The 23,240-nt window shown below is 38.6% G+C and overlaps 1 protein-coding gene across 4 annotated transcripts in view; it reads right to left on the bottom strand.

Moving 5' to 3' along the window:
- HMG20A (high mobility group 20A) overlaps window positions 1-23,240 on the bottom strand; it is a 174,531-nt gene that overhangs the window by 140,718 nt on the left and 10,573 nt on the right. For 3 of the 4 annotated variants that reach the window (XR_011049018.1, XM_068410816.1, XM_068410818.1), the window contains 7 exons: window positions 13,473-13,574; window positions 11,689-11,781; window positions 9,426-9,573; window positions 7,870-8,085; window positions 5,600-5,732; window positions 5,184-5,215; window positions 684-759 (listed from right to left, as the gene is read on the bottom strand). Coding sequence is in view for 3 of the 4 variants with exons in the window: in XM_068410816.1 (XP_068266917.1) it covers window positions 684-759; window positions 5,184-5,215; window positions 5,600-5,732; window positions 7,870-8,085; window positions 9,426-9,573; window positions 11,689-11,777 (694 nt within the window). In the remaining variant the exon portion in view is untranslated. The remainder of the gene's footprint in view (window positions 1-683; window positions 760-5,183; window positions 5,216-5,599; window positions 5,733-7,869; window positions 8,086-9,425; window positions 9,574-11,688; window positions 11,782-13,472; window positions 13,575-23,240) is intronic. The other variant, XM_068410817.1, reaches the window with a different exon arrangement.

The raw sequence follows: 23,240 nt of genomic DNA on the forward strand, positions 1-23,240 counted from the left end.
TAGAGAGACAGACATATTATAAGACATTCAAAGTATCAGAAAGGAAGTGATTAGGGGAATTGATTAGGACAGAAGACCGCAAGAATGATTTCAAATGCATACAGTATGACATAGCTTAGCAGCAGTGGCAAGAGGCCTACAGACAAGATACCAGTTTGAAAAATACATTTCTATTGATCATCAGGAAAAGTATCTGAATCTGAAATCTATTCAGTCAAGAAAGTCTCCAGGAAATCTGGCAAAAAATCCTAAACGCTTGGGAAACATAGCTACAAAAACCAAGTAGAGTAACAGAAAATATGTCAGTGGAATCTTACACATATCCGGGGGGGGGAAAAAATACTGCTAACTAGCCTGAATCATCATCATGCTATATCTTAGATATTTCTTAATCCTAAAGAACAGCAGGATCCAGCTTAGAATAGCTGCAATAATAGCAAGTGGAGCTTAACAATTAGAAACATTCTCCAGAAAGGATAGTTTTGGAAGACAAAGCCAGGAAAAACTGCTGTTGCAACCACTGTGTTCATGCAGCGGTAAGGTAATATCAGAAACACTGACCAACTATATCCCAAGTCATTACTTGAGCTGAGATGGGAGAGAGCAAGGACTCTTCAGCTGGACAGCACCTAGCAAAAACCTTGGAAAAGCAAAGAGAGGGGCCCTGCAAAAGTTTAACTTACCTTTACTATGATTCAGGAACTCTTCTGTGAAGATTGGAATATCAAAAACAGATCGCTCTTTTGTATCTGCTTCCTTCTACAAAGGAAAAAACAATACATAGCTAAATACTGTTAGTTTTCAGAAATTCATGAAATTGTTTTTATCGAGAAAATAGAAAGATAAGGGAGACCAAAAACTGAGGCAGATAAGAGAGCTGGATGGATGGAAGATGCTTCCAGCTCCTACCAAGAAATGCGAAAGGGTAGATCTCAGCTTTTTCAGATACAGTTTAATAAAGGCCAAATACCATTATCAAGAAATATCATGTAACATACTAAAATATACCCTTTCGCCCTAATGACATTACACATCAGAATAATTCCATTTTAAAACTATCTGAATTCATTCCACTGGAAAGCATTCCACCATCAAACTGACACATTTTGAAACAATCTATACAGGAATACCAACAAACAGGAGATAAAGCAAGCAAAACGCCCAGTAAGCTTCATGGTTCTTTGTCTTTCACTACCAAAGCCAGAAAGAAAACAGCCAGGAAAAAGAACAGCTACCAGAAAAATAAGCAACTTTTCCACAGTGTACCAATTCCACATGTATGTTCCAAACTGGAAGAGATTTTGGCTCCAAAAGAGATGGGAGCTGCATAGTGCTTCAAGCAAACCACGTCTTTTTTGAAACATTAGTGTGAGGGCTTCAAGGAACTGGACTGTTGTGTCCTGCATACTGCAAGATCAAACATTGCAAAATTTTTTCACTTTAAGACACAAGACAAGTTTGTAATCTTAAGATAAAGCCTGTAGTCAAGGGTTTCCTCTCAACTTTCAGATCTCTTCACCTAATTTCTGACCAAGTTGGTGAATTCAACTACGTGAACTCAAGTCTATTAAAATTTGAGAGCACATTTCAGGTGCAGAAGATTTTACATCAATTTATGGTTTGCGACCATAACAGGCTTTCTTTAAAAAAAACTTTTAAAGCAGAAAATGCTATATAACTTAGTCAAAAAAACTAAAAAACCCTTATTTTGACTTAAGGAAAAAGCCACCATAATATACTTCAGTCACGATTTCTGCACATCAAAATCAACAGGAATTAATGCTTGCTTTAAAGTCTGCATTGCTGTTGACAAAGCCAATGCAAATTTGGTTCGATAAACTGCAGCCACTACAATCAACGTGTTACTTAATATAGAAACAAAGTTAAACATGAGAGAATCTCTGTGGAGAACAAAAGCTTTTCAAACCTCTCAAACACCCCAGTTAATAGTGTACCATGAATTCATCCTCCAAAATTATGCAGTGTCAAACATGATTTGGTACCCAGCAGAAAACCTAAATGTTTAACAGCTGATAAGGGAATTCTGGCACCTGAGCTCAGAATCATACCGGTGTCTGCCACAAAGGGGCTGGCTGGGGTGAGCTGAATGCCATTTGGCAGCCAACCAAGATAGACAAGACTAGATAGAACTTCAGATATTCTGTCTTTACATGAGAAGACTGTCAATTGATTGTATTAAAAGTAAAAGATAAGCTGAGTTTTATTGTCTGGTAGAATTACAGCTGGGAAGCTCTGTATTTTGCTGAGGGAGAACTCAAAGCTCACTTGGCCTCAATCAGCTGAAGATGCACTAGAAACAGGTGGGACTAGACAGAGGGGAGAGAAACCTTCCCAGTTCTGTGAGACATAGCAGAGTGTTGCTAGGGGTTCATGATCACACATGCTCTTCGCTGAAGTTTTGATACTTGCTACTATAGGGAAAAAGTCTCAAGAGTGTGTATTTAGAAATGAGAGGTCATGTACAGAAGTGTGCATAATGCATTCATTTTTTCTGAACACTCTCTAGATGGCTAGGAATTAATTTCATCCCAACATCTAGGATCTCAACATTAATGTACGCTAAGAAACGAAGCTTGGTTAAAACACTTACAGGACATCTATCTTAGATGTTCTAATTCACACTTACTATTGCTACCTGCGTGCAAAGAGGCAGTGGCTTAGATCATTGCTGGCTCCTAGAGAATGTATGGTAGAAGAGAGGGTACTGTGAAGAGGAGAGGGTACTCTGTTGGCACCCCTAGGATACAGGTTCTTCAGGTAAAACCAAAAAAAAAATTAAAGCAATTAGACAAAACTGTTCAGCTTCTGAAAGACAACTAAGAGATTCTACTAAACAGAAGAGAGATAATGAAAGCCATAAGCGCTCTTCCATTACAAAATACATTACCCAGCAGGTAAAAGACCCTCTTGAGAGCTCTGAGGTACTTAAGCCACTCTGAGGTTCACTCAGGATTAAAATCCTAAGGTTTTGATTACGTCCTACTGAAAATGCCCAGTCTGTTCAGGTTGCTTATCATTTTGTCATCCCTCAAATCAAAAGAGAACCAAAATTATTGTTTCTATCATTTGCCTTAAACAAGATTGAGATGCTTCCAGAGTGTCAATAAATAGTACCATTCTCTTCTGGTTATTAAAACTGAGTTTGATCTTTTGGAGGTTCCAGAACAAATCAGACTTGAAGTTCTCAGGGTGAAGTATGGTAAAGAGAAGGCTGAGATTTTGGGAGGATTAAGCTCATCCTTCCTTGTATGGTCAGGTGCAGACAATGTAAGGAACAGATATAAGAAGTGTGCTACTTCATAAAAAAATGTTCTCAGAGTAGACGGTTTTCTTCTTGCGTGCTCATACTATGGCAGCCATTTCCCTATCTTCAAATGCTGTAGATACTACCAGGCAATGCCTAATCTCCCTGACGTGTATAAACCTTTGAAATCTTGCCAGTAAGATACTGTGTATCTGACTGCATGAAGCTTGACCTACTCTGAATCAAACAGCTTGAGGAAAGAAGCAGTAACAGAACAATGGAGAACAATTAACAATGGTTTGGTCACTGCTGATTATGTGGATAAGAGAAAGCAGCAAGATTTGAGTATATCCTTCTAAAAGCAATCTAAATCTTTTCTGCTTGTTCCTTGCCTGTGCAGGATTATAATACTTGACTCCCTTGCAGAAAAGATGTGAAAGCATATCAGGTGATAAGCATGTGGAATTTTATAGTATAAAGGTGAAAAACGCTAAGCAAAGGCACAGGCTTTCAGAAGAGAATGCCTGCCTAACCTGTTGCTAGCTCCGCTATGTAATAACTATCTGACGAAGCTTAAAAGCCCCACAGGGTATGGAGGACGGCTTTTTAACTGCGTTTATGACACCAGATTTCAGCAATAGATAGCCTGAGTTAGAAGGATGAGATGCAAGACTGAATTTGTAGTTTGCTACCTGTGTAATTTACAGGTTATTGAAATATCACAGCCAAGCTAGAACCTAGAACTTCAGTAATCTGTTTTTGTACAATTAAAGACAAACTTGGATTCAGTGACTAGAGAATCAGAAATCCTGGGGACCACGTACTTCTACAGATTAATCTTACTGCAAGTATTTCCTTGAAGAGTTAATAAAAAGACATATCAAAAACATGCTACCAAAGCATTTTCCAGGAACTGAAACTTATTTTCCTTAAACTAGACAAGACCAGTAGTTGCCTCTCAGCAGTGCATATCCTTGTCACTATTGTAATGAACACACTAAAAAGCAACTTGATTGCTTTCCCAAGGCAAAAAACCTCCCAAAGAAAAACATCTTTCAGAACAGCCTATTGCTTACAAGTGAAGAGGCTGTGTATAAACAAGATTTTTCATTGCTTTTTGTTTGCAATTTATTAGTAACCACGACAGAAGCTCTGTGGCCCTAGGTAATAGAACTGGAGAGAGAAAGTTTCAGCACTTCAAGTGGAGAGATAGTCAGCCAGGATGCACAAGATTTGGTATGTCTCATCAACTAAAGCATAGGCATCTTATCTCCAGACATTACTACTCTTTTCCAATATTTACATATGCGGGGGGTGCAGGAGGAGGTTTAAGCCAGAGATCACCCAGTGATTTGGTTACTTTACCCATTTTCTTCTCAAGGAAGCCGCAAGCATTCATGTTGCTCCAGAAAATCAATACCTCAAAACAGCAACCTAAAGTTGCTAACTTGGAAGGTTTATCTACATCTCAAGCTATTCTTAAGTTTTACCTCAATGTTTACTTACCAAATAATAATTAAAATTCTCTGCTTTGCAAAATTTGAAAGTAAAAATTTTGCAAGTTGAACCTCTAACATACCAGATACTTAAAGGCTCAATTATACTGACTCACACCCGTTGACTTATTTAACATTACAAAACAGACCTATGTTTTAAGTGTACCCTATGCTCCCACTTTATATTAGATCATTTGTACCTGCCTAAGACTTACTAAATTTAGTATTCATCATACTAATGTGAAACAACTGAGTACTCTTATGCTCTAACTTTTGATCAAAAACTGCATCAGAAGAACTCATACTCTAAACCTCTGATTAGGGACTTCAGCTGGCATAAACTGGTTTTTATTGATTTCACTAGAAACTTTCATCATCTGAAAATTTACCCACTGATGTAAGGGTAGAATGAAGAGGTTTACCTCATGATCATGGGCTGGCTGTCTTGCTCCATCTGAAAAAGGAAAAAACAAATAAGAAACAAATAAGAAATCCCCCAAAATACACAAGATTTGAGAAAACAAGAACCAAAGAATTAAAGCAGTTGCACAACCATACAACAGTTACAGACAGAAAATTTGTGCAGCTTTCCTAATAAGTCACATAGAGGCTGTGTCTAATTTGGATGCTTTTAATGCACACCCTCCAATACAACCTAGATACAGTTAAATCTACATAAATCTAATCACTTTACACACAGCTGATGCAAATGTCATAGAAAGAACACATTCATTTTTATCAAGCCTTTAAATCAAAGGCTTTAAATGAGTGTCAGGCTACATGACTAGCTGGGAATCTTCTGTTCTAGCTAGGCACCTATTTTTGTCCCATTCAATACCTTGTCTGTGTGATTTGCCTTTTTGTCTGTCCTGTGCTTTCCTGCTAAAGACTTTGTACGCTTCAGTCTTCTGATACTGCTCCAGCTCCCGCATATAACGCTCCTTATCTCTATCTGCTTCATCAAGGTATCGCTGAAACAAAAAAGTCCAAGAGTTTCAGGGAGTTTCCTCCCCTTCAGGAGAAAGGGAAGAAAAACAACTTGTCAGATGAAGTGCTGATCCATTTCACCTATGCAAACAGGAAAGGAGTGAAGAAACAACGAGAATGTGAGATGCAGAGACATAAGATTTCTGGATAAAATTCTGTATTCTGGTGTCCCTTTTTCCTCTTTCTTTTTTTTTTTATACATTCAAATCACTATTCTGTTAACTCCCTTGTTAGACCTAGAGGTAACCTGCTACTAAGCTACTCAACTCAACTGAATATTACCTACACATCATAGACCAAATACTTCAGAATTGCCTTTCTATGGCTGGGATTAAATGCTGCCAAATGGAACGCCTTAACAGATCATGCTTTAAAGGTTCAGATCTGTAACAGTGGGGTTCCAATACACTCTTCTTTTCATGCCCCACAGACAAAAAGCACCACCATTCTACAACCACACGCTTTGCCCATCTGAGAGGTGAATAAAACATCATAGTTATTGGAAAAGAGTAGCATGAAGATTAAAGAGCCCAAAAGGTTATATCAATTTAAGCTATCTGCATTTAGGTTAAAAAATTATTTTTTCTTTTCCTAGCCTGAAGATATTTCACACATCTGCATAACAGAATGAGCTTAACTGGAGAATTCTTTAAGGGAACCGATGAACTGAAAATCATTTAAGGAGTGGTCACAACACTTACTAATGGGATCCTTTCAAGAAAAAAAAGTTATCTTCCAAATTTTTTCTCCTGTTAAGTTTAAAATTCAATGGAAGTAAGTTTTAAATCAGACTGAACCTTAGCCACCTGGTATGCCTTTTATTTTCATGAAGTCATCATGACAATACATGTAATGGTTATAAATTCCATGCATTTGCAACATTGTTTTGACCCTGCAGAGGACACTGTTAACGTTCTGGTTTGGGGTGCAAAGTTGGTGATGCTGCATTTGCACTGCATTTTGGACATTGTATTCTTCCATTGGACATTAATTCTTCTTTTCCATCTCCAGCAATGTGCTGCTGAACGAGTGCAGCAACTGAGTTTAAAACAACAAAAGTTTTTCCTCCTTAACTTGTGTTTTGGATGGATTGTTCTGAATCAGTAAGAATGAGTTCTGCTGCGCTACCTGTAAGTAGATGTCCTAGGTTTTCTAGCGCAGATCTGTACACCTCATTAGATATTTCCCCATACAGGGGAATAACAAGAAGAATGATTATTAGGTTGTTTGCATTATGACTATAGTAATGGTCTTTTACTGGGGGAGACTCACTATTTGGTCAGCCCAGTCAGCTCAACTGACATGGCCTTATGCTCGCCAAATACAAAGGGATGTAGCAAGACTACAGGGTTGGCACAGGCGAAATGCAAGGCTTTCCCTTCAACTTCCATATCAGACAGCTAGTTTGCTAATTGCTGGAGATCAGCCACAAGGGCATGTCAGACATTCCCCTGGATTATGGGACGCTAATGCACACATCAGTAGTATACTATGACTCCGCTGCTTGCTTCAGAATAACCATAGTTGTTAGCTAACCAAAACCAAGTTTACTCAGCTTCAACATGAACTACAAGTTTATTCATGCTAACCACCTCCCTCAGTGACCTACCCTTTCAGGTCTGCTTGTCTTATTCTAAGACACCCAGATGCTTATATTTTACAAACTCATCAATGTATAAACAGAACTGCGAAATCCTTCAAGCAGCTCTGAAATCCCCCCAAATTCTCCCCAGTCACAGTGAATAAATGCCTGCCCCATCCTTCCAATGGCTTTGGCCTTGGAAACTGTCAGGTCTCAGCTGTATCTGAGTAACACATGACAGAGTTACATCCAGATGAATCACATAGACCATTGGATGTCTCACTAGAGCACTCCCCACTGTTCTGAATATATTCTTGCACTATCTAGAGGATACAGTTCCCCTCAAGTCACACCTGGATGAGATGCTACAGCCCTACCATGGTTCATTATTTGAACCCTGGAGGACCCGTGCCCTTATTTTGAAATATATTCCTAAACACAAGTTCAATCAAAAGCCTATGTTAAGTTCCTCACTAAACAACAACATTCCCATTTAACAGTAATCATAATCCAACAAGGAAAAGGGAGTTTAATGGTACCCGTTTTTCCTCAGGAGGCAGTTTACTCCATTCATTGCCCAGCATCCTGGTGATCTCTGGGAAAGGGACTTCAGGCCTCTTCGCTCGAAGCTGCTCCCTACGCTCATTCATGAATCGCACATACCCTGTGAGGGGAGATTTGGGGGCATTGGTGTCCCTAAGGGGTTTCTTCCTCTTTCTCCCTTTGGCCCAGCCTCCTCGTTTAGTTCTTTGCTGCTGCAAAATGAAAATGGAAGAAAATTCAGATTGAAGGAAAAGCTTTACCACCTCTGGAAGGAATAAATATTCATGTCTCAAACATTTTCATCAGGAGTCCATCCTCTCCACGTATCTAAGTTTCAAACCTTACTTTAGAGCAATCTGACTTTCCTCTAAGCGAAGTCAAAGAAGTCTCATTGTGAAAAGTTGTTGTCCATAGGGAATAAAATAACATTTGCATCAACTTCTGATTGTAAAACCATGAGGATTGGTAACCCGTGAAATTTTCATCCTAGCTAATGCAACTGCAATTTTTTGTTAGTTGTTTGTTGGTTTTTAATTATTTTCACCCTCACATACGCTCCTCCCCAGTCATTTGCCTCAATATCATGTTTTGAGAGATTTTATGTATTAGTCAACAATTGTTAACTAGTTATTTTGCCCCTTCCAAATCTTTCACCTTTGTGCATTATGTGCCCAAAATGTGGGTGGAAGGACAGTATATAGGCTTTTCTATTCTCATCTATTCTATAGGCTTTCTTTCCCACTAATTGCCTCCAATAGAGAGATGAACAAACTCCAAAGGAGGGAACATTGTAAAATTTGCCTGTGGCACACTGTGAGCTCACAGGAATGCCATAATTACCACTTATCCTCTTGGTTTCACACTACTACTATAGCAATCTCTGGACAGCACTATTTTCTTATGCTATGCACATACAACTATTTCACTACTTCTAATCTCTCCCCAAATAAACACGTTCCTGCCATCATGTTAGTTTCAGTTGCCTTTCTGGAATTTTACTACTTCCTTAAATGAGGATCTCACAACTGAACACAAACTACAAGGACGAATATCAAATGGATCTACTAAAAAAAAAAACCAAAACCACTTTCTTGGCAAACTCAGTTCCTTCATGATTTAGTCAACAAAAATCAGTGCAGGCTGGTACACAAGGTACAGTCTGAAGTGATAAGCATAATGCTTTCAAAGACATCAGTTACTCCCAGAAGAGTACAATGGTCTCACTTTCCTGACTCACAAGAGATAAAGTTGTCGCAGTTGAACATTCAGCCTTCAGAAAAAGACTGAATGCAGTACCAGTCTGTGGACCCTGCTGGCTAAGCTAGAGACACACGTGCTGTTCTCTGTACATTATGATTGCCAGCTTTCCTTGGCTACCTGTGTGCAGCTGTGCAACACAGGAGAAAACCAGAGAGAATCAAAAGATGAAAATGGCAAATGGATGAAAATTTGTGGTCCCATCCAAAAAAAAAATCTGAGTAGGTAAGACAAAGTATAACAGCAAAACTCCATGGTTTTGCTTCATTGAGAAGTCACTATTATCTCATCTTACCTCCTCCTCAGGCTTCTGCTCAGTGTTTTCAGCAGTATTAGAGGACTCATTTTGCAGCTGCTGAACCTGGGACAAATCCTCCACCAAATCTGGGTTATTCACAGACTGTGAAGTTCCACCACTGAATGAACCCTCAGAATGAGCTAATCTGAAAAAGCACATAATAGCAAAAGAAAAAATTTAACCATCATATTGCTAAATCACTTCCTCCCATATCTTCTAAAACATGCAAAAATGTTGCAAATACATTCAGTTCTTACAGCAACAAGAAAAAAAAAAAGATTTTAAAGAGTCATTTCTGAAGAACTGGCTGTTGCATTCAATCAAATGACATAACTACCATAGTTACTATGGACTTTCAAACACAGTTTGATTTTTAAAGTGTTACTTTGTTTCATTTTTGGTGAAGCTTTTGATTATACAAACAACTGCCAAGGAAGTAAACATTTGGATAAGAAACAAGAAAGCATGAATCTACACTTCTTCAAAAATACCATAAGGAATTTGAGATGAATGGTTTCATCTTCAACCAATATACACCTTTCTGGATGCATTTATTATATTTCTCCACAAATACACTTAAAGATTTGTGGTTGCGTACGATTTTGGATTGAACTTCATTCAACATAATCTCCTGTTGATACATGTGGGTATTTGAAGCACAAACATGACTAGTTCCCAACAGGCTCCTGAATGGCCACTATTTAATTTTGCTGCAAGAGCTGTACCAATCAACTTTACTCCAAGAAAGGGCAAGCTGTCCGGAGGCAAAAAAAAAAAAGCAAACATACAGAAATATTTCTGAAGGTAGGCAGAGATAAACACATACTTTGGGGCAACAACCCCATAGTCATTCTCACCACTGGGCTCAGTGGGCAAATTAATGTAAGATTTTGAGACTCATCTCTGATTCTAATCCCTTCTTCAGTCAGGCTAAAGATTACCTGGCCTTGCCCAGTTACATTAATGAAACTTACTGTAACAGCAGCTTATGCTTCAAGTCTACTTTGTTCATTTACTCGGATCTAGAGCTGCTTACAGGCATGCCAAATTTTAAATATTTAAAATAATTGTTCCTGTTAATGCAGAATACAGCAATAGAAAACTGAGATATATTAACAGAATTGTTAGTTGAATGCCTACAGGAAAATTTGTCTTTGAATAGAGAGAACAGCATATTTTCATTACTCACTATAATCAGCAATTGGATCATAATTACTGGTAAAGACACAAGGGCTGGAGAGATCCATGCCCGACTTTCAGATATCAGATTGAGTTCATATTACTAACAATTAGAGAGGGAGAAACGGAACAAAGCGTGCACACTCCTATAAGTTAATTACATTTCGTATGTGTCAAAAACAAAATGGAATAATACAGTTTCTTAGAATCACTGTTACGGTTTGAAGAACATTTCAGCTTTCTTATCCTTTACCCCTTAGCAGGGAAGCTTTCTGAAGTAGACATGCAGGAAAAACTCCAATGTGATGTAGCCATTTGCAGCGAAAGCTGATGAAAACTCATTCAACACATTAATACCTCTTCAACACAAACCTAATTTGAACATGTACCTCATCTGGCACCAGCAAGTTTGAAGTCCCAGATATGTAAATCCAAATTCAGACCTGCTTGAAGCAAGTTTGTCCATATTAATTTTTACAGGGTTTTACCTGCCTGTGAAGTCTGAATTTTACTGCTTGGGGCTTTACAAAACAGAAAAGAAACTTCAAGTATCAAAACACAGCAAGAATCCCATGTATTCCTAAAAGACAAATTCTGCTGTCATTGTGATTTTAAGAGAGGCCATGGTTTCAGTCTGTAAAAGCAGAGTCAGTCTGACAAAAATGAAAGACATGAGCTTCTCAGTGATTTTCAGGGATCAGTGATGATCAGTATATCTTTAACAGAAATAATTTATTTAGCAGAGATCACTGTAGCCAATAGATACACCCTCCCTCTCTGCCCCCATCATGCTGTCTAAATCTGTCTTAAAGACAAAATCCTAGGAAAGCAAACTTTTAAAGATAAGAGATGTTAAAGAGCAGTTTGTGATCATTTCCATCAGTTCAGAGGAGTGCTGGTTTCTCCTGAATGGAGTCCTGTGATGTTCTGTCAAGGCCAAGGGAGTACTGTAGGATTTGTTTTTGTTGGTTTTATTTTTTTTTAAATTACTTAGAATGCCCTCTTCCCACTGAAACAGTTTCCCTGGCAAGTCTAGAGATAGTATCTATCAGCTGAAGGTTAAAAAGAACTAGTTGCTTACCCAGTTACAGTAATTTCACTACCTTCCTTAGATCCATCTTCATCTGCAAAAAGTGGAGGAAGGTTGGAGCCAGCCACCAAGTTCTCCATACCTCTGGTAAAAAAAAAAAAAAGGCACAAAAGGTAAGTTAATTATCTGTTTCCCTTCAGCAGCACTTCAGTTTAAACATCACAACATACCACAGATCTTTTACCCCATAAACCAATCGGCCAGTCATAGCTGGTTGGCCTCAGGACAGACCCTATAGTCAGCTGAGCTTAAGGTCAGAGAAAAAAGATCATAAATGACGTTTCAATTCAGAGTTTCCCTCTTAACTGAGCTCTGTGCCAATACCACAGTGTTGCTGGAAATCACACTGCAGAATTCTTTTTTATCTCTTGAGACAAATTCTCATTCCTCATACTCAGCACATAGGTACGTAGATCCCACTCTTCCAATCCACCTTCCTGTTCATCCTCAACTGTGCACCCTCACGGGTTTCTGTGTTAACCCCAAAAGAAAGCTGTAACTAAGTCCCCCCTGAAGTTTCAAATTAAGATTGCATTTGATAACACCTTGTCCACATTTTCACAATGTATCTATGCACATAGTTGAGTGCAACTGCTAAGAGAACACAGCGTTAATTACATTATTTTAAGCTTCGACTCTCACAGAACAGTTACAGAAGCAAGCAGTTTAAGGCACAACATACTTCTGATTCAATACAAACTGTTGCCAAGTTAGAATTAGTTTCTTTTGGATCCTTGTAGCCTGCCATGGGAATCTGATGCGAGATAAAAAAATCCAAAGAATAATTAAATTTATTCATCCCCTTTCTTACTAAAATACAGCACTCTTGTATTGCAGGGGAAAAAAAATCCCAAAACAAAAAGCCTTAACACACTCTGTCTACAATCACGAGTTGCCGTTTCAGCCCATTTTACAGGGCCGTACTAGTTAACCTTCTGTTCCTTCAGTTTAGAAGTCACCTTTGATGAGCTAGCAGATACACAACTTCAGTACTGCTATCCCTTTCAGCTGGTATACTTGGGCTTTAAGCTTGGAGGATGTGAGTTATATTCTTGTGCTGCTTTCTCCTGGATTGCTATGCTTTCCACTCAGCATTGAAATCAAAGTGATTCAAGACAAAATCCTGCTCCACATTTTTAATATTAAATGTGTTTTCCCACACCCTGCCCCACTTCCACAGGTACAGGTTTTCTACAAACAAAAGTAATGATGCCGTTTCCTGCATCTTGTATCACTTGCAGATCCCTGTCACAAGTACTGCATCTGATATGGCACAAAACCTGTGCCAACAAACCCGTGAATAAATACAGCAGGCCACCCAAACAGATGAGCACTGTGCTCCTGCTCAAAGGACTTTGGATGTTAGAGACATTCATTCCACAGCTATATTTGGTTAATATTGGTCAAAGGACTCAAAAGGCTATTCTCAGGAACCAAAAGTGTAATCATACACTTGACATTCTGTTTTGAGAATGTGACCTCTGCTCTATTCATTTCATGCCTCCCTTTGAAAACACAAGAATATCTACTCCCTTTAGCAACAGCTCTACACCCTCATAAGTTACTACAGATGTTAGTTGATAAATGAATCTCTGGTAAGTCTCCAACTTGTTCAGTTAAGCAAATGTTCAGTTAATGCTCACAGTAGATCAGTCAAAGGTCTCCATGAAACAGGCATTGTGTCAATCTTATTTCCACCATGAAGTTCATTTAAGTTTCCAGACAAGACGATCCTTCCTATACAGAAGGAAAGTGCAAGAAAGAAGAGTAGTTACCTTCTCACTTTTTCAGATGAAATTCACCCTTTCCTCTTCTGCTTTTCCAGCTGTTGAGATCCTTAGATCATCCTTAAGAATCCCATCATTCTGATTCCGTATCTAGAAAATAATTAAAGCTAAGCAGACTACTTCTAGGTGGTACAGACATTGACCTCTAGCAGAGGAACACCCTTTACTCATGTATAGGGAAGGCTCAACCAGGAATGAAGAAATAATTCCTGCTCTACCATTATAAACCATGATTGGAGTACAGTTTTGGGGCCTCAGCCTCGAGAGATGTGGCAAAGCTGGAGACTGTCCAGCAAAGGGCTGCCAAGATGGTCAGGGGCCTAAAGAACATGACCTGATAAGGTATGCTGAGGAAACTGAGCTTGCTGAATCTGGCAGAGGAGGCTGAAGGCAAACCTAATAGGTGCCTAAAGCTACCTGAAGGAAGCAGCAGAGACAACAGAACCAAACTCTCAGTAGTTATATTGGCTTTGCAAGTTCAGATTGGACACCAGGAGGGCAGCGTAGCACTCAAGCAGGTTACCAGAGAGGTGGCAGTGGAGTCTGTCCTTGTAGATTTTAAATGCTCAGCTACACAAAGCTGTAACCGACCTAAACTAGTGTTGGCAGTAGTCCCGCTTTGAGTGGGAGGCTGGACTAAGATGACCTCCAGATGTCCCTTCCAAGAAACATCTGCAGTTCTCTGAACCAGAACTCTGCATTATGCTTTCTTTCAAATACTAGCATCTCTGACATAAAAAGGAAGAAAACTCAAATAAACAGTACAATGCTTTTAGGAAAAGTGGCGAGATGCTCTGGTGGTACATATAGGATTTTAATTATTAAAGAAGGAAGCGAACAATACTTCCTCACGTGTAGAAAAGAATCTACATCAAGGCTGGGGCTTTATATATTACAAGAAAATTTGAAAATTGAACTGATTTGAAGAATGAGCTCTTATCAGATGCCGAGAAAGCTGTTCAAGCATAGCTACCTAATATACAACATGAATTGCTTCATACAATTGTCAAGTAAGAGAGCAATGAAGTTTTGCTTTATGTTACACAATCTTTTAGTTTTGTCAATGAAAAGTCCTAAATTAATATCTTCAAAAAAGGAAGCTTAAGCAATTAGACTAAAACCTTGCAAATCTATTCTAATTTTTACATATGAAAACCTTTATGGCTGTCTGAAAAAATAAAATAGCTCGCTTTGTTGTCCAGGCACCTCCAGCAGCCGCCTTGGGGTCAAGAACCTCTTCTCAGCCTCAGCACGTCAATCTACTGGCACTTAGCACTCCCACACATGCCTTAAAAGAATAGACATCCTCCGCACCTGAACATACTATTACCAAGTGCTTCTGTCCCTCATGCCCATTGTGACCTTCTCACCAGGTCCTGGTATGTCTGTTCACATCTGGACCTAGTCAGCAGCAGCAGAGTCTAAGCTTGCTTTCAAACTGTGGGGAGGCAGCTGGACATCAACCGTAACAAGATATAAACAGCACACAAACACAGGAAGCTGGGAGCACACTTAATTCTTTTTTTTTTTTTTTTATTTAACCCATATGCTTTAGATACTAACTCTTTCAGTTGATACTGAGCCACATCCTAAAGAAAACTTAACATCAGTGAATTTACAATGGTTTCTAATCTATTCCAGAAAGCAAGAAAACAAGACAGCTCCCCAAAAGCTCACCGAGAACAGATGGGAAACTTCACAAGTCTTTCAGTCACACATGGATAGTTGTCCCACACCTTTGCTCCACTATCCATTAGTTTCAACCCCACTGCAAAGCTACATCTTCATTTCAGGGACATAACAAAATCAGCAAAACAAAAACCTGAAGAACAGTAATGGGGAAGGAAGGGAATTGCTGTTTCTCAAACTTAAGCCCTTACAGAATTCACAGGACTTGAAAAGGACAGTTGGCAAGCCCCATCTAGATTTGTTTTGAATATTTGTGCAGCTTTGTCAACTTAAACTCTGGCTAAAGTGCTGAATGAGACACATTCAACTAAATTCAAGGCACAAGAAACAATGTACACTTACTTTTTAAATGGCTAACACATATATCCTATTCTCATTTTTAAACTATGTCTACTCAAATGCAAAAATAAAACTGAAATTGATGTTAAACGCTAAACCTTTATAAGCGCTACGATTCAATGCAAGTAAGTACCATCTCCAAATAAAACTAACTCAAACTAGCGCAGCGCTGCGTTCACTGTACTGCTATACTACTGGTTGTATTGGCTCAAGGAGCAACCAGCTAAGCAAGAATATAGAAAGATTGATTTATTTATTAACAGCATTTGGTTGTTTTGCGATAGATCAGTTCTGGAAGATCTGGTATGTACTCAATTATATTTCCTTTACAACTTTCGTAGGGTGGAGCAAAGACTACAGCCAAACCAAACCTGTAATGCTCAGTCTTACCACCACTTCAGAGTTTCCATAGAGATTCTGCTTCCATTTTAAGCACAATACTGCTCAACCAGAAACGCTGCTCCCAGAATGCCAGCAGCAGACATATACCTCTCACTCTACTATGGATAAGCCAATACAGTGAGCAATACATTTTTCTGACTTTACCTTAGTTCCAAACACTCCAGGCTCTACTGTGCACTGATTTTACTCCCAAGTGCTGACTCCATAGGAACTTGAGATTTAGGGGTTTTTTTCCTTGTATTTCTTACATCCAGCATAACTGGTCAGTTGTGGAACAGCAGCAACAGCCTGACCTAGAGAGGCTAGAAAAGCTTTTGGATGTCTGGTTTGGGATGCACTACCAACTGATATTTAAAAAGAATAAAAAAACAAAAGCAAAAAAGACAAGTACAAGGATCAAGGAGGAAGAGTGCAAGTTTGAGCTCCAGAGAACAAAGCAGAATTATGCGTGCAAAAATGCAGGATGAGACCAAGAAAAACACCAGTGAAGAACAAGTTTCCTGCCATTCCATGCTCTCAGTGTTTAAACATCAATAAGATTTCCAAAGATCCATTAGTCATCTATGCTAACAGCTATTCTACATTATCCTAAGCCATCAAAAATCTGGCTTAATTTATCCTTTTCTTTCCCTCATCTCTCAGAGAAAGCAAAGGCTTCACAGCCCAGAAAATCTGCAACAGTATTCTGTAACTTCTGGCTTAAGCTTTCTAGCTGGACACTTCACGTGCATGCAATGAGAGACACCTAATACTACTGCGTACCAACGTGGTTTGACAGTATTACTGGGAAATGAAAGAAGAACCTATACAGCATAAAGATCCCAGTGCTACTGCACACATCAATACACGGGGAGGAATCAAACAGTAGGTACTCAAATACCTTTCAAAAACAGAAGCATAGTTTAAATAAACTTTCTTAATTTCTTCTCACATTACCTTTTGTAGGCCATGCCATATAGTTGTAACGTTATTCTAGTAGGAAAGATCAAGTAGCCAAGTTGTATTTTGGGTAGACTGAAAGCTACCATATGATCTAATTTCTAGTCACATCTGTACAGTAGAAAGGAAAAGTTAAAAGAAGGTAGTTGTAAAATCACAGGTGAAAACAAATCCATGATAGGGGCTAGCCAAAACGAATGACTTTTCTATAACATCATTACTATGGTTGCACTGGTAACAACACTATTACAGTGCAGCAGACCTAAACACATGGGTGATGCATAATCTAAAGCCTAAGGTTTTTTTAAGAGCCTTTTATGCATGCAACAAATGAAGGGTAAAACTTGTCACAGTCAACCTCTTCTTCAAAGAATCAGATCATTTTACTCAAACAGCAAAAATGCCAAGAGTAGAACGTGTTCACGGCCAGACTGTGACAACAATGCAAGCTTACAAGCAGTTGTTCTTCTCTAACACTGCACTGCTGTCTCATGGCTCACCCCAGATGAAGAAAGTCCTTTCCAGACCCAAAGCAAAGCAATTACTGTACACTCTCCAAAATGTTCATTGCTTCCACAATATGTAACTTGCTTTGCTTGTGTAAAGTGATTCACAACATATGTGAAATGAGGCTGAACTCTGAAGTGTGTGCACAGGTCTGGTCATGCAATAAATCACTGTCAAATGCAGACTGACTTCTTACTCCTCCCAAGGCCGCATGGAGTCTTAAGATGGCCCTGAACACTAGAAAAGAAGGGTGAAAAGAGCCTTAGCAATGCTTCCTGTTCAATGACTACATCGTATCAGATGATCTTAAGCAAAATTAATAAATAAATCAAGAATTACTGAACTATTTAGTCATCCAATTAAAAGGTTAGGTTAGAAATACATATTTATTACAGCTAAGCATATTTAAATATGAAGTCAGCATCAGAAATCCAACTTACAGCCTGATTACAAAAACACTGCAGGAGTTCCAATTACCTCATTGCCAGCTCTAGTTTTAGAAACATTACTGCTGAGTGGAGGACTTTTCTCCCATACCTCCTATTCCTGAAGTCTCTCATCCTTCTTTGCCAGAACAAATAGCTCCAAACCTTACCACTCAGAGAATAACAGACTAAAAAAATCTTCTGCTACGTCACAGAAGAATTACAGTATTCCTTATCTAAGCATCAGAAACCAAGCACTTCATAATGGAAATAACTTAGATGATTTATTGAGATAAAAACCCATCGGGTCATCACTTCCTCTCTCTGTCCACATGTAGCCAGAACATCAGAAAGAAAACTGAAGCAAGCACTTCTCCAATGAAAACCACAATGTTTTGGAGCTGTCAGAGGAAGTTCAGATTCTCTCTTGACAGCAGCATTTTCTTCCATCAAACGGGAGCAGAAGCATATTATCCACCATCCTTGACTCCAAAAGCCAGACTTGACTTTTTCCCTACAGGCAACTCAGACAAAGGTCTTTGTGACTTCATGAAAATTGCAAGCCAAACCTAATGGGATGAAGGTTTTTCTGTCAGACCAGAAAGTATATAACACAGAACAGCCAACTGGCCAACTGCTTTTATTTTTACTTCTTGCCAGTAAAAACAAAGAAACACTACAGACCAAAATAAAGACTTGCAGGAAAAAAAATCCAGAGTTCCACTGCATTTCCAAGCAGCTTGAAAGATGTAAAGCTTAGTTTTTCATTTGGATCTTTGTGGCAAATGCTAACAAAGCTATTAATACTCAAACCTTAGCAACAGCTGCCAAACATCTGCCAAAATGTATTTTCAAAAAAAACAAGCGTTCAATTCTATATTCTACTCTTATTTATATAAATGCATTAGGATGCAGCATATACAAGACATATATATAAAATCCTCCTGTTTTCTGGAATTTAAGCCCTTATTCACACAGGAAAGGTATATACTCAACTCTGCAGACAAAAGCAAGAACAGCTCCACACTGAATTCCCTCTCCCTTCAAATACACAACAGAAATTTTGCATCAGCCATAGACAAGCTTTTTCGATCACTCAAGAGAAAACAAAACCCCACAACGAGATGACTGTACAATTAGTTGTGCTACCCACCCCCAGACAGCTAAAATTAGTAACTGTGGTACAGGTACCAGAGGGAAGGCTTTGTTATCCAGCCCTTTGCAGGTATTAAGCATCTATGGATTAGCATAGTTCATTTTATTCTGAATTAACTTTCTCAATGATAGTATCAGTTGCCATTTAAAATACCACTAACATATACAACTCTGCAAAATTAATTTAATCCTCATGTTATAGATCTCACATGAGAAAATATAAACCATTCAGTTCACAAAAAAGAAGTATCAAAATAAATCTTGAGAATTTTTTAATTAATCACTCCACCTAAGTAAGTCCAGTATTTGACTAGACTACCAGGGATGGCACTGGCTTTTGTAATTCGTCCATAAAAACCTCCTCTGAATTTCCAGTTACTATAGGCAATTTAGTCTACACCTCTTCACCTGCTGTGTCATTTGAAAAGTTCTCTAGGATCTGAGGACCTCATATTTCACAGGACAAAGCTGTCCAATAGCTACTTTTACATTAACAAGGCAAAAGGGATACCCCATAAAAACCCACAACCACCACCCATGTAACAGACACAAACCACACCTGGAGCACAGACACTTCTCTGAAACCACACTGATTATAAACCATCCAAGACTTTACCAGATCCTGTTACCTTCCCCATCAGTAAGTGAACAGTTACTTTCCTTCAAAATTAAAGTTCAGTTCCTCTGATCATTTATGTCAGTAAGACTCAATCATTTCACTGTTTGTGGAATGCAAACATAAAAGTGCCATGAGCAAAGCAGTTTATTAAAAAATGTAAATGAACAGACTGAAGTTTTTCATGGTGTTTGCCCAGCTCTAACATTTACCAGCATCACACAACAAGAAACAGTATTAATCAATGCTTGAGGACTACTGTGATTTAAAATACCAAACAAGTATTCCGAACTAGAGATAACTCAATGTCAGGGAATCCTGATTGTGACTGGCCAGTGAAACGAGAAGTTACCTAGTTGAAAATAAAATAATTGAAGAGTGGCTACACCTGCTGAGATTGAAAAGTTGTTCTAAAGCTATTTTAGCACTTTATCTCTCTCTCAAAGCCCCACTCATCACAAAAGTTGTCAGGGAAGTACAGCATATACTCCTAGCTCACTTAAATTCTGGGAGAGGAAACTGGCTGCTGCCACAGAGGAATACAGATTGGAAATTCTCATGCACATACCCACCAAAACAAGTAATTACTGACCATTTTACAGAATATGGGATTGAATACTTTGGATGTGAGAATACACTGAAAAAGGGATTGAGCATATACTTAAACGAATGACTCACCACAGGCTTCATGACCCAACACAAAAGCATCTACTCTGACCTCAAGAGCCACAAAGACAGCATGGAACTGGATATTTTAAATGCACTGATATGGTACAGGGACAAAGGTTAGAGGAAATGAAGTGTGGGAAGAGCCAGTGATTCTCACACAAAACAGGCAACTAATTCTGCTTGTTTTCTGAAAAGACCAATCTTTAGAAAAAATATGACGTGCCAGCTTCCATACATTTTTGCTCTCATTTTCTTGCTGTTGCCTTGCACTATTCAACCATAAAAAAAAATGAGTTTGAGCAAACAAAAACCTGTCATTTAGAAGAAATCACAATTTTTAGATAGCCTTAGTTGTGCAAAGAACAGGCATATAAACATTCACTCTGAGCTGCTGCTTCTTTCCCTTTAAAAGATCAACAGAACTGATACTAGCAAATTCTTTCAAATAGCAAGAATGGTGAAGATTTAGATTGGACTGTTTGTTTCTAATCTGCTCTTAAAGCTCTCTGGTAATAGATTAATATGTATCAGAAATGATAGTTTGGATGTATATTGTATGAAGTACACCAAAATCCCTTATCAGCCAGGGCTCTTCTAACACTTTAATTTGGGATTATTTCACACACATCACATCATTGGCATCACAGGATAAAAATTGTATAGACCTCAGAAACAGGCTGATGGAAAAACGAATACGGAAAACAAGCACAAAAGAACAGACAGGAGGGTCAAGCAAGTATCAAGGTATCAGTGGACACTGCTTACAAAACCTTGTCTGGATTCATGAAAAGAAAAGAAACAGAAACAGAAGTGACAGCATCATCCTGCCAAAGCATCCTCTCTCCTGGAGCAGCAGATGGCTCCTTTGACCAGTGCTAACAAGATTTCAAAGTTGTGTGAGGCCACAGATGAAACGTTTAAAGATAAATACTATAGGGAAAGACTACACTCAAAACATGAATAAAAAATTTTAGTAAAATTGGAAAAAGACTGTAACTATACACTCTTAACTAGGCACATATCAGGATTCCCCTCTCACCACCAAAAGCGAAAGCACACAGAAATTTTAAAATCATAAAAGAACCCACATACTTCCATGGCTCCATAAAAGAATTAACTTATATCGACAGCAGAATATAGACAAATTAGAATAAAGCTTTACTCATCCTCTCTCCATCCTCCAAAGGCAACAGGAAATGATGCTATTTAACATCATCAATGGAAAACAAGGGAAAAAAAAAACAATGGCACAAGCCTACTGGAGTAGTCTGACTGCTCTCCAGTTTTAAGCAATAAATCATACATCTGGAGATGTGTGTGAGGTATGGGAAAAGGCAGGCAGAGTGCACATTTTTGGAACATCTGTAATATACATAACGAAAATACTTAATTTTGCAGCTGAAGTGGGATTGAAAAGAAAGAAGCCATGCCAGCAGCATCCCTAAATATCCTAGGCTGGGTGCTCAAAACAACAGGTAACCATCTGATCCCCAAGCCACTTCCAGCAGCCCGAACAAATTGCTGTGATGACAGTGGCTAACTCTCTTCTTGTGCCTATCCTATCATATCACAGGCAAGAAGTCAAAAGAAGCCAGGGGAAAACAGTGATTAAGAGCAGAGCATCACTGCCTGGAGCCAAACAGCAAACAAGAACCTGGGAAAAGCGTGGCTAAAACCTATAATCTGCTCTTCCAGCTTCCCACTTCCACAGCTGCTCCTCAGATGCTGGAAACAAGGAACTGCACATGGGAAATGTGCACAAGCTCTGCAAAATAGAGTTGATCTACACACACAGTAAATTTAGTCCTAAGAGAATGTAAATCTTTTCAAATGGGCTGAAGACTTAACGGACACAAGGATGGCGGTCTCGCGTGTAACACACGAAGTCTCCAGCACTTACATTTGAAAGGATTCCTAATTCATGTTTAGTTATAAATGTTCTGAAAGATATTTGGCATTCAGGTTTGCGTATTTACCGTATTTAGCAAACAGCAAAGATTTATACTGCTTTTACATTTCCTTTTAGTGATTTCATTTCTATATATATTTGTTAAGTAAATATGGTTCCTCTGAGCTAAAGCATAAATATTACCCCAACACCCCTATATATGGGTAGAGGCATAGCTGGTTTGAAGAAGGTCATATAGGAAATGTCTAACAGCTAAGAATACAACTAAACTTCAGAAACAGTCTTTAAAATTTTATTTTGGATATCTCAACTGTTAGTCATTGCTTGGTTTCAGACATCTAGAAGTAGCTGTCAGAATCTGACTTGAATACACATTGTGCAATTCTTACGGCAAAGAGAAATAACAACTAAAGTCTGCATGATCCTTAACAAAAGGTCAGTAACACTCGGCTTTACACAGCATTAAATAGTGGGAAAATGGAAAAATATTTGTATTTTCAGAAGGGCTACAACACAGATTTCACCTCAGTATAACTTCATAATCTGAAGTTCATTGCCTTGATCAGAAACAAACAAAACAAACTGGTGGAAAACAAGAGTTTAGGCAATACTCTGTCTCTTTTGATTTGTGAAGCCTAAATATTTTCCAACAGAAGTGCAGGCATAGTGCTGCAAATTCAGGGAACTCACTTTCCTTGGTTACCTTTTGCAGCCTGTTAGAAGTGAGTACACAGACTACCTGAGAATCCATTACCACATTTAATCCTAAAAGTTAGTTCAGGAGCTTTTCAGTTAGACAACTGCCTTTTCAGTCACCAGCACTCTCTTTTCACTTAAAAAGGCTCTTCTGAAAGAGCCCTCATCTGTATTTTACTCCTCCCCACCTCTCCCAGAACAAAGTCAAAAAAGCATGACACTGCTTTTTAAACATGACTTTTTAAAAGAAGAAAGTATTCGGCTTTTATGAAAACTTGAACAATCATATTTGAACTTATAGACTTGCTAAGATAAAACATTTATTACAGTAATGGAAGTTGGGCTTTCCTGGTCTTTAACAGTGTCCCAAACCAGCTAATTCCCATCCTGGAACTGTTTCCTGACCTCTA

Source organism: Nyctibius grandis, chromosome 11, assembly GCF_013368605.1.
Source record: "Nyctibius grandis isolate bNycGra1 chromosome 11, bNycGra1.pri, whole genome shotgun sequence".
NCBI classification, from domain to species: Eukaryota; Metazoa; Chordata; class Aves; order Nyctibiiformes; family Nyctibiidae; genus Nyctibius; species Nyctibius grandis.